Genomic DNA, 12,432 nt, shown 5'->3' with positions numbered 1-12,432 from the left:
AGCAGTGAGTGACTACGAGGGCACAGGATGGCTGCATGGGGCTGGTAGAAGCCCCAGGTAAGTGAATCTCATTTTTTTTTTTTTGCTTGGACCTTCCCTTTAACAGTTTCACAGCATAAGAACTTTGTTTTTCTTACCCAAGCCTCATTTTTAGCTGCATAGAAGAAAACTGCCTGTGCATTTTTCTCCTGATGCTGTGCATAGCAGGATGGGATTCTTGATGTTGTGGTTCTCCTTTTGCTGTTTTGGTGCAAATTTTTTTTTTACATTTTGAATTTGAGATTTGAAGCCTAGCGCGTGCAGCTGGGAGGGGTTTTTAGGACACAGGACAGTTGGAACTGTGTCTCATGCTCCCTGTCACCTCCTTTCAACCAAAAAAATGGCTGCCCCCATGAAATCACAGAGACTTGCTTGTTCTTGTAAAACAGGGTGGGTAAGAGATTATATTACCTATCTATTTTAATTAACAACTATATGTATGATAAGGTCCGTCGTCACACGACGGGTCCGTCGTCACCTCCCGCTGGGTGGGCGTTCCAGCGACAGTCCGGCGTCTGTACAGTCTGTCGGCGGACTGAAACGGATGTTTCTGAGCGATCCGCCGGGCTGATCGCTCAGAAACAGCCGTATCAGTCTGCAGACAGACTGTACACACGCCGGACTGTCGCTGGAACGCCCACCCAGCGGGAGGTGACGACGGACCCGACGTTGCCTCCAGTCCGGCGTGTGTACGGACCTTTATGTTATAACAGTATGTTTGTTAAGGCTGAAGTCCCCCTTTAAGGGTGCTGCCTCTGACACAGAGACCAGGGTTTGAATCTCAGCTCTTCCTGTTTAGTAAGCCAGCACCTATTCATTAAGGCGGATCCGAGATGAAAAACTATATAACGATAACAAGTAACTTGTCTATATATTTTATCTAAAGTTTACACAGCAATTCTAGCTGCAAAAAACTTTAATAAAATACAATTATTTCTTCTTGTGATACAATGACAGCAGCCATACGGTTTGTTAACATCACACAGAGGCAGGCTTATCTGCAGCTTGAGCAAAAAAAACGAATCCCCGCTCCTCCTCCCCTCTGCCTCTGAAATCTCTGGCTAGTAATACCTCCCCCTCCTCCTGCCCAGACTGAACTCCCATGAGCCCTTGCTACTGTCTGAAAGTGCCTTGGCTCTCTGAAAACTTGTGGGCGTGGCTTGTTTAGTTTATAGGGAATTAGAGCATTAAAACAAAAACAAAAAAGTATTTGGCTTGAGGATTGCCCTATAAACAATAGGAAAGGAACACAATTATGCAATGACTAAATGTTCATCTCGGATCCACTTTAAGGAGACGTTGGGCAAGATTCCCTAACATTCCCGCTGCCTATAGAGTGCACCCTAGTGGCTGCAGCTCTGGTGCTTTGAGTCCGCCAGGAGAAAAGTGCATTATAAATGTTCTGTGTCTAGGTTTCCCGTATGCCAGCACTTTCAGTGGTTCTGTTAGCACTGAAGGGGTGTGTACAGGTTACCATTATCCAGGACTGTCCACAGCTCTTGATGGAAATTGCCATAAAATAGAGAGGGTTTGGGAGAGAGAGGGCTCAGAGGAAAACTTGTTGGCTCTCCCTTTGCACCTGATGTTATAGCGCCTGTATTAGGGAGGGCAAGCTGCAGCCAATAATACATTTCTACTGACCTCAATGTGCTTCTCTCTCACTTTCTCCTCTATTATGCAAGAGCCAAACTAAACAGCCAATAAAAATTTGATAACCGTTTCAATGATAGCCGAGTAAACTGTACCGGCATTGTCCGTAGTAGGCTGAATCTGCCTTAGGCGGTATATCATCTGCTAGGCTTTCTCTATGATGGAAACAGTGCTGGCTTTCATTTTGAGCCCTAGGAGAGGGATGACTACCTAAGTGATAGCTGATCTATTTATAAAGAGAGAAATCCAAACGCAGTTCTTCTGAAATGTACAGCAAACATATAAAAACAAACAACTTTTAACCACCCTGGCGTTCTATTAAGATCGCCAGGGCGGCTGCGGGAGGGTTTTTTTTAAATAAAAAAAAAACTATTTCATGCAGCCAACTGAAAGTTGGCTGCATGAAAGCCCACTAGAGGGCGCTCCGGAGGCGTTCTTCCGATCGCCTCCGGCGCCCAGAATAAACAAGGAAGGCCGCAATGAGCGGCCTTCCTTGTTTTGCTTACATCGTCGCCATAGCGACGAGCGGAGTGACGTCATGGACGTCAGCCGACGTCCTGACGTCAGCCGCCTCCGATCCAGCCCTTAGCGCTGGCCGGAACTTTTTGTTCCGGCTACGCTGGGCTCAGGCGGCTGGGGGGACCCTCTTTCGCCGCTGCTCGCGGCGGATCGCCGCAGAGCGGCGGCGATCAGGCAGCACACGCGGCTGGCAAAGTGCCGGCTGCGTGTGCTGCTTTTTATTTGATGAAAATCGGCCCAGCAGGGCCTGAGCGGCAGCCTCCGGCAGTGATGGACGAGCTGAGCTCGTCCATACCGCCCGGCTGGTTAAAAACTTTTAACAACAAGATCACATCCATTTTGCAGACAAAGTGGAGGGTGAACAGTCACCCTGGAACGAAAAAACACAGAGACACCTGGAGCCCAAATGGGGCAGAACGTCACAAATGATAGAAGAGGCAAAAAAATAAACAGAGGGTACTCACAAAGGGAGGTTGCAAAGGGGCAACCAACCACTGCAGGCCGGTGAAGATCAATAAACCCGACTCCACTCAGTACTAAAGACCACCATATGCGGATTCTTTCACCCAATGTCATTCATTTTGAACAGTGGGAGCCCCGCCCCCACAAACAAGAGATGGTGCCATGAATCGGTTTTAGGATGTCTGGACAATGCAGGAGATAGACCTTTATAATCTGAGGTCTCAGCATGTGGCAAGAGGCCCCCTTACTCATGGCAAGAATGATGGATATGTTCATAACTTTCACTGAAGTATCTGTGTTGTTTACAGGGTTCTGGACCAAGTACTCCGTTTTCGTAACATATATTGGAATGGTAGGGTGTGCTGATTGAGGAAGCGGCTGGACTGTGGTTACGTTTGATCTGGCGCAGAATGCGGTTTGTCTTTATAAGCATCATTATCTCAGCGTCTCAGTTCTGCTTCAATTCGCAGCTCATTCTAGTTTACAGATTTAAAAAGGGACTCCGAGCACCTCTCATGGGCATCCCTTTAAGCCAGACGACTTACAACCAAGTCGTGCTATGACCCCTCTGAAGGAGCCTCTTGCAATGGCCATGTGTGTCACTTCCTCTTCCTGCTTCATTCAGTGATGCACTTCTCTAACAGAGAAGACAGGGGTGACCTGGAACTTATAACATAGCCAAGATGGCAGCCGCGATTTTTAAATTGAAATCGAACGAAAACTATTTGGTGTAAAACAGGCGATTCAGGCATCAAATGCAAGAGGAGAGCACAAGCTACAGAATGGTATGCACCTTTAGGTACTTTGCAGTACTGGTCGGAGTCTCTTTAAAGGCATGCCCATGAGAGGTGCTCGGAGTCCCTCTAAAGAAATTTAAAATGTGGTGAAGTATGGAAGCTGCCATTTTATTCCTTCACCCCCGTAAAAGAAAAAAAGAAGCCAGTTAAATAACTGTAATGCTAATTTTTTGGTTTCACCAGTCAAAAACTTGGAACTAACATGCAATAAGTGGAGTGAGCCTTGAGCCACAACAGCTGATCACATACTAGTTCCGGATCAGCGACTTACAACATAATACAGATCATCAACACAGTAACCCCTCACACAGCATTCTTTAGCAGCTTCAATAGAGTTATCTCGTTTGAGATAAGTGCACTGCTTTTGGCCTCAGTCGCAAAACTCGTGCTGTAAATTCTTGGAACGTTTTGATCTCTCTCTACTAGCAGAAAATATGAAAACTGAAAGCAGAAAGCCTGTTATTGTCTCACACTGCCCCCTTGTGACAAGTGGCCATAAATACACATTACAGCAGTACTAATTAGAAGCAAAGGAAATGTAAAAAAAATAAATGTGCTAAATATATTGGCTCAGAGCTTCTAAATAAATTGGCTGCCAAAGGGGTAAACACCAGCAGAGATGAAGTTTATTTATATGCAATTACAACAACATTGTTTTCAATGAATTATGTTTATTTTTGCAATACAGATGGAAAAGAGCTGACACGCCATTGCACAGGTTCAGTTTTCCTACTCAGTATCCCCCAGCTAACTGCTCACTCCCACCATCAGTCAGAAGCCACACCTTCACACTAGAGAATAAAGCTAGGGACACAAACTATATTTCCACTGGCCAAAAAGGTCATTTGTATAAATATGTAGCAGATAGAAAAGATATCACCAGACTCCACTGATGACGTTGCTAGTGATCTGTCATGTTGGTTCAACAATGACCAAACTTTATTGTTCTTTTATTGTAGACAAGCAACTCTATCTTCGTTGCAGAGAGGTATGATCACTGCTCCTGTAGTCACCAGTTTCAGTGGAATATCTGGTAGCACAAGGCCATACTGCCTCATGTGCAAACCAGCCCCACCCCTTTCCAGCATAATTTCAGTTGAGAGGGGAAACTGAGTGCAGTCAGTTGCCTATAGACATTGCCTGATGAGTGTTAATGACTAAATAGAGTGCACCTGTGTGTAATTAATGTCAGTACAAATACAGCTGCTCTGTGAGGGCTTGAGAGGTTGTCTAAGAGAATATTGGGAGCAACAACACCGTGAAGTCCAAAGAACACACCAGACAGGTCAGGGATCAAGTTATTGAGAAATTTAAAGCAGGCTTAGGCTAGAAAAAGATTTCCAAACCCTTAAACATCCCACAGAGCACTGTTCAAGCGATCATTCAGAAATGGAAGGCGTATGGCACAACTGTAAACCTACCAAGACAAGGCCATCCACCTAAACTCACAGGCCGAACAAGGAGAGCGCTGATCAGAAATGCAGTCAAGAGGCCCATGGTGACTCTGGACGAGCTGCAGAGATCTACAGCTCAGGTGGGAGACTCTGTCCATAGGACAACTATTAGTCATGCACTGTACAAAGTTGGCCTTTATGGAAGATTGGCAAGAAGAAAGGCATTGTTAACAGAAAGCATAAGAAGTCCCGTTTGCAGTTTGCCACAAGCCATGTGGGGGACACAGGGGACACAGCAACCATGAGGAAGAAGGTGCTCTGGTCAGATGAGACCAAAATGGAACTTTTTGGCCAAAATGCAAAACACTATGTGTGGCGGAAAAATAACACTGCACATCTGAACACACCAATCCCACTGTCAAATATGGTGGTGGCAGCATCATGCTCGGGGGTGCATCTCTTCAGCAGGGACAGGGAAGCTGGCCAGAGTTGATGGGAAGATGGATAGAGCCAAATACAGGGCAAACTTGGAAGAAAACCTCTTGGAGACTGCAAAAGACTTGAGACTGGGGCGGAGGTTCACCTTCCAGCAGGACAACGACCCTAAACATAAAGCCAGGGCAACAATGGAATGGTTTAAAACAAAACATATCCATGTGTTAGAATGGTAACATTCAAAGTCCAGATCTAAATCCAATCGAGAATCTGTGGCAAGATCTGAAAACTGCTGTTCACAAACGCTGTCCATCTAATCTGACTGAGCTTTTCGATCCACTTCTCACATGTACACCACTTTGTATTGTTCTTTCACGTGGAATTCCAATAAAATTGATGCATGTTTGTGGCAATAATGTGACAAAATGTGGAAAACTTCAAGGGGGCCGAATACTTTTGCATCCCACTGTACATAAACACGCATAAATATTGTCGCTGTGGGGGTAACAGTTCAGGGTCCAATGCTTGTGCGGACTGTTTAGTATTTTTATGAGGCGTGCTAATCAGCAGAATCCTCCTCTCCCTGCAGCAGGCTTGTGTGACTATCTATACTGGACGGAAACCTACCTAATACTGGTGGCACATCTGGCTATCAATACTGGGTGGGGTTCAACCTATCTTATACTGGGGGCTCCTCTGGCTATCAATAATAGGTGGGTGGGGGCAACCTACCTTATACTGGTGGTACATCTGGCTATCAATACTGGGTGGGGCAACCTACCTTATACTGGGGGCACATCTGGCTATCTTGTTGGTGGTGGGGGTAACCTATTTAACACTCAGTGTACATCTGCTACCTATACTGCAGTAGGCACACGTGCCCCTGCTATTTATGAGCTCTGAAGCGAGATTTATTCTCGCTTCAGAGTCTCTTTAAGTCAAAACGTTTCCCCACCCCTGATCTAGTATGAGGGGGTTCATTTTATGAATTAGAGAAGAATGAGCGTTCCTTTCTTTCGATTATGCAAGAACTGATTTTTTTTCACCCACAAATCCTTTAACCACAATTTAATGAATGCCTCCAAATCTCGCTCACTACAGGTTTATTTAACCCAATTATTCTTGTCAAAGAGAGTCCACCCTATGCAGACCTCCAGTGGGAACTTACCATTCTTACTACTTCAGGGTAAGTCTGTTCTGTGAGGCAGCCTCTGCTTATTGTGATGTAGTCCACCAACTCGTTCAGGGTAGAGCGCTTGTATTCTTTCATTTTAAGATCGGACAATGTATCCATAAAATCAAAAATAACACAGCACTGCTGGAGTTTCTTGAGGAACAGTTCAGGCTGCTCTGTGGTGGGGACGTCTGGAAGAAAGAACAGGAAAAAAAATAAAAATCAGTGCAAACTCACAATGCAGCAAAGGAAAACAATTTCTAATAGTTTACTTTAAAGGGCCACTATCACCAAAAATTAAAAAAAAAAAAAAAAAAACACTTAAATATACATTTCTCTAAGAATAAAATGCAGTATGAATTACTATTTTTTCCTATGCCCCGGTCATTTACAGTAGGTAGGAAAAATCTGACGAGTGTGCAAGTGAGTGGGGAAGTTGTCCAGCATCCTTTCCAGGAAGTGCTTTTGTAATGAATAAGTGTAATACTGAGACTAATGAGGAGATGGACTAGTCCAAAATCTTCCAGATCTGTCAGTGTTTTACTGTCTACTGTAAGTGACAGCAACAAAGGAAAAAGGTAGGTTACAGTGCATTTCACTCTGGGAGTAAAGTACATTTTATATAAGCATTTTACAGTTTTTCACTATAGTGGTCCTTTAAGCATAACCATAGGCTGAAAACACAAAGTGGCCATTAAATTCCTGTTATTGGTCACAAAAACAAGTGAAAACTAGCGACATAGGAAAAAAGTCGTAGTAATGGATAGTGCATGTCTGGTACAGACATCTTTTATGTGTAAATTTTACATGCTAGTGGTCCTTTCAACTGACTTTCATTTGACTTGATGTTTTTAGAAAATCAAGTCTAAACAATTGAAGAAATCATGTGGTGGCTGGAGACCTTCATAGACAAGACTACAGACACAAACCACAGCTTGAAAAAATAGACCACTTAAAAAAACACCTCCATTTTTAAAGCGGACCTGAACTCAGGACTTTCTCTCTGCTTTGAAAGATATGCAACAGCATAATAACCTTTAAATAAAAACATTTCTTTGCTACAGCTGACCCAAATCCTGCAATAGATCTGCAGTTTGTCTACTTCCTGCTTTCATGGAAGCAGACATTGCTAAAATCCTGTGTTTACAAATGAGATCAGCTAAGGGATCAAATTACTACTTGTGCTTACTCACAGATGAGGGGGAATTAGACAGGCTAAACTCTCTAAATACATACAGGGTGCATTTCTCTAGGTTTTCCTTCTGTCCTGTGCAAGAGTTCAGGTCCACTTTAAATAACTAAACGTAGTAAAAAAAAAATATTTAAAGAGACACTGAAGTAGAAAAAAATATATGATATAATGAATTGGTTGTGTAGTACGGGTAATTACCAGAACATTAGTAACAAAGAAAATATTCTCATATTTTCATTTTCAGTTATATCTTTTTTTTCACTTCAGTGTCTCTTAAAAAAGGCCATTTCTTTTACCTGTAATATAAATGCTCTTTACCTAAGTGTATAGATTAATTTCAAAATTGACACGTCTGCTCCCCAACCTGTACATATGGCATTTAATGCCTATCTGTCAACATTAATAAGGCTGCAACACCAGACCATGTCTGAAAATAGTGGTCATAAATTGCTTGTGCATCCAAAATTACTTGATCACCTGCTCCCCCTCCTTTGTGAATAGTGTAGATTTACTAGCAGCATTCTTCCCAGAATATTTTTCCACCCGGGTGGCATGAAAAAGTGGCCGGGTAGAGCGAGATGAGAGAATGCAGGGCTGGCCCTTCTCTGCTTACAGCAGAGGAGGTGGTGAGCCGATGACAGCCGGGTGCTCACCAAAACTAGCCGGGTGGAGCACCCGGCTAAAAGAGCCTGGGGAGAACACGGACTGGCATTAATACATCTCAAAATTCTTCTTTCTGATCAATTAAGCGAGCCAGCATTTGTATAGAGGTTTCCCAGAGAGTGCTTTTGTATGGAATAAATGAAATACTCAGTCTCCCCCAAGAGGAGATGGACTAGTCAAAAACCCGTCAGATTTCTACTACTCGCTGTAAGTGACAGAAACATAGGAGACATGTAATTTATAGTTCATTTTACTCTGGAAGAAACATACTTCTTATTAGTATGTGCTTACATGTATTTTAAATGTTACTACTTTTTGTGATAGTGGTCCCTTAATATGGAGTTTCATGCCCTTCAAGTGGATGAGATGAAAAGGTTTAGTTCAGGTTCACTTTAGAAGCAGAGGCAATTATTATAGGTTCCTGTGAAAGCCAAGTTTCCCTGCTCTCATAGAGCCACTTAGAAGCCCGCAGGTTCCAGTTTTTGTCTCACTGTACACTTGCCAAAAATTAAAGTGAACATCAACGGCGCTGAAAAGGTATTTGTTTCCCTGCAATTTATTCCAAACTCCCCGCCGACTGGCAATGAAACGCTGCCTGCTGAGCATGCACTTCACTGCACGGGGCTGCCTGAATTATTTACCCAGTGACCTCTACAGAGCTGTGTCTGAGTGATTAGTAATGCAAGTGAAGCAGAGACCGACCGGCAGATCGAGTTTCTACACCTTGTTAATAAATAATATTATCATTGCTCGCACACTGCGGCTCCTTTGTTGCTGCAAATAATTACTTAGCAACTCGGAAGGCCTATCAATCCCAGTCAAGAGATGAATAAAGACAGTATTTAACCAGTCACTCAGAGCAAGAAGAAAGCGGACACGTTAAACCTACTTATACATACAGGCGAGAGGAGTCGAGGAATTGCTAATCCCCCAATCGCCCAGGAGCCTGAGAACAAAGTACCAGCACTGGTGTGTGTACGGCAGCAGAGAATCGCGGCTTATCTCGGCCCTCTACTTAAAGCAAAACTTAGGCCCAGTGCACACCAAAACCGCTAGCAGATCCGCAATACGCTAGCGGTTTTGGGAGCTGATTTCAGAGCGATTCTACGTATGTTTAGAGAGGTTTTCTAAACATGCCTAGCGGTTTTGGGTGCGTTTTTTGTGTAGCAGATTACACATATTGTTACAGTAAAAGCTGTTACTGAACAGCTTCTGTAACAAAAATGCCTTGCAAACCGCTCTGAAGTAGCGTTTTTCGTTTTTCCTATACTTTACATTGAGGACGAAACGCTTCCGAAAACCGCTGCAGCATGAGGCGCGTTTGCGGCTTGGCAAAAACCTCAAACCGCCGGTGTGCACCATCCCATTGCAATACATTGGCCAAGCGTTTTTACAGGCGGATGCGGCCGGCGGATCGCTCCAAAAACCGCCCGGTGTGCACTGGGCCTAAAAGTGCACTTTACATACAGTGTCCAGCCTAGGATCCTTCCTTGCTCTGCCATTCACTGCTAGCATTTAAAGTGGACCTGAACTCTTGCACAGGACAGAAGGAAACAGAGAGAAATGCACCCTGTATGTATTTAGGGAGTTAAGCCTGTCTAATTTCCACTCATATGTAACTACCTGTAATCACAAGTTGTAACCAGGAGAAAATGTCCACAAGACCTGCAATTTGAGTGTGCTAGGCAGGACTGTTGAGTTGGAGTTGAGGAGTCGGAGCAATTTTGGGTACCTGAAGTCGGAGTTGGAGTCGGTGGTTTCATAAACTGAGGAGTCTGAGTCGGGAGTTGGATGATTTTTGTACCAAATACACAGCCCTGGTAAGTATTAGATTAAGGATGTGGAGTCGAAGAGTCTGAGCCATTTTGGGTACCTGAAGTCGGAGGTTTCATAAACTGAGGAGTTGGAGTGGGATGATTTTTGTCCCGACTCCACAGCCCTTGTGTTGGGGCCCCAAAACCATGAGTTAAGAGCCAGAAAAGACGACCCATAAAGAACAGTACCACTCCAAAATCTAGTTTCAAAAATATGTATACAATCGTCTATTACAAAAATAGAATATATGACACCTTTGGTAGCACAAAATAAAAACAAAACAGACCCTGTCGTCCTAAATCACTTTGCTGCTAACAATAATGCCCATGCAAAGAGATATGATAAATATAGCAATCAACATATCATAAATGCACCCAATGCAGAGGTTATATACATAGAAAACCAATATAGATAAACAAACCAAATGGGTTTCAATAGGAACCCACAGGTGGATGAACCGGGTTCAGTAAAGTGCTATAACAAATGATCAGCATGTACCTTTCAAAAATACATATAGTGAAATTATGACAATATCGATATATACCATGAATAAAGGTGCTATAGTGCAAAGAAAGTACTTACAATCCTGTATCAAAAACTGCATATGAACTAACAAACAATTAACCTAGGAGCAGCCTATATATAGATAAAATGCATAGAGAAGTAGAGAGCGTGTATAGGAGATACTTAGCCCAGGAAGGGTGACCAGAGATGGGCAGCCCAGCAAAAGTGACTGGGATCCCCTTAAGACAATCCCATTAGTTCCGTGGGCATCACCCCGATTTTCAAAGGAGAGAGGACCCCACAGAGGTCCTTTAATCACAAGTTGTAATTTGATCTCTCAGCTGTGTCAGCTGGTTGCCTTGGCAGAGCAGCTAATTTGTAAACACAGGATGTTAACCCTATGCCTGCTTCCATGAAAGCAGGAAGTAGGCCCAATGCACACCGAGCGGTTTTTGGAGCGATCCGCCGGCCGCATCCGCCTATAAAAACGCTTGGCTAATGTATTGCAATGGAATGGTGCACACCGGCGGTTTGAGGTTTTTGCCAAGCCGCACACGCGCCTCCTGCTGCGCGTTTGCGGTTTTCGGAAGCGTTTCGTCCTCAATGTAAAGTATAGAAAAACGCAAACCGCTCTGAAAAACGCTACTTCAGAGCGGTTTGCCAGGTGTTTTTGTTACAGAAGCTGTTCAGTAAAAGCTTTTACTGTAACAATATGTGTAATCTGCTACACAAAAAACGCACCCAAAACCGCTAGGTATGTTTAGAAAACCTCTCTAAACATACCTAGAATCGCTCTGAAATCAGCTCCCAAAACCGCTAATGTATTGCGGATCTGCTAGCGGGTTTGGTGTGCACTGGGCCGTAGACACAGTGGAGATTTATATCGCTGTGACAAATAAATATTTCTGTTTACAGGTTATTATGCTGTTGCTTATCTCTTAGAGCAGAGAGGACGTTCAGAGTTCAGGTCATTTTAAGTTGCAAATGTCAGACATCAGTGGTAACATTATGATGGATATTATTCGGGTGGGATATTGGCTGCAGTTCTTTACAGAGTACACACTGATTTCATAACTCAGAGGAGCTCATAGTCTATCAGAGGAGCTCACTGCCTAATCCCTACCAGAGTTAAACTGTCCATACAGCTAGTGATATTGCAGCATGATAAAACAAAAGTCTTTTCATGCGCTCTGATCGGAGTGATGTGTGTCGGCTGCCTGTACACTGCAGGGCCGTTCAGCATGAAATCTTTCAGGGGTCGCCTCCTGGTGCCACCTCTGCAGCTGTCCTCCCAAATGTGAATGTCCCCTCCCGATGCCCATGCACCTGCTCCAGCTGCACCTACTCCTGGTCTCCTCCACTGTCTCACCTGAGTGCCACCCCCACACTGAGTGCTACCACATGGTCAGATTTAAAGAGGAGCCGTTAGGTATAGGGTCTCAGAGAAAATAAACACATATATCAACAACAACAACAAATAACATTTGTAAAGCGCTTTTCTCCCGTGGGACTCAAAGCGCATAAGCATGGCTCCGACCATCGTGGTACAGAGGAAGAATTTTATAAATCTGGAAATGCCAGGCTAAACAGGTGGATTTTCAGTCTGGATTTGAATAGCTCCAGGGATATCAGTAGCTAAAGATTGGCTGTACTTACATTACATATGCATTTCACTGTCCACGTTTGGATTTCACAGAATTTGTATATAGTATATGCAGAGATAGATGCTCCTGACAGCTCATGGCAGGTTCCATGTTTTTCTGTCAAATGTGTCGTCATGTCCTGCCT

At 43.8% G+C, this 12,432-nt stretch overlaps 1 protein-coding gene across 4 annotated transcripts in view; it reads right to left on the bottom strand.

Annotated features, from left to right (window-relative positions):
• The window catches only part of PPP2R5E (protein phosphatase 2 regulatory subunit B'epsilon), a 147,647-nt gene that overhangs the window by 61,770 nt on the left and 73,445 nt on the right, over positions 1-12,432 (bottom strand). For all 4 annotated transcript variants that reach the window (XM_068254269.1, XM_068254271.1, XM_068254270.1 and 1 more), the window contains exon 3: positions 6,465-6,661. In XM_068254269.1, coding sequence (XP_068110370.1) covers positions 6,465-6,661 — 197 coding nt within the window. The remainder of the gene's footprint in view (positions 1-6,464; positions 6,662-12,432) is intronic.

The sequence above is a fragment of the Hyperolius riggenbachi genome, chromosome 9, assembly GCF_040937935.1.
Source record: "Hyperolius riggenbachi isolate aHypRig1 chromosome 9, aHypRig1.pri, whole genome shotgun sequence".
NCBI classification, from domain to species: Eukaryota; Metazoa; Chordata; class Amphibia; order Anura; family Hyperoliidae; genus Hyperolius; species Hyperolius riggenbachi.
Note: the sequence above shows the minus strand (reverse complement) of the source record. Positions and strands in the feature narration are given on the sequence as shown.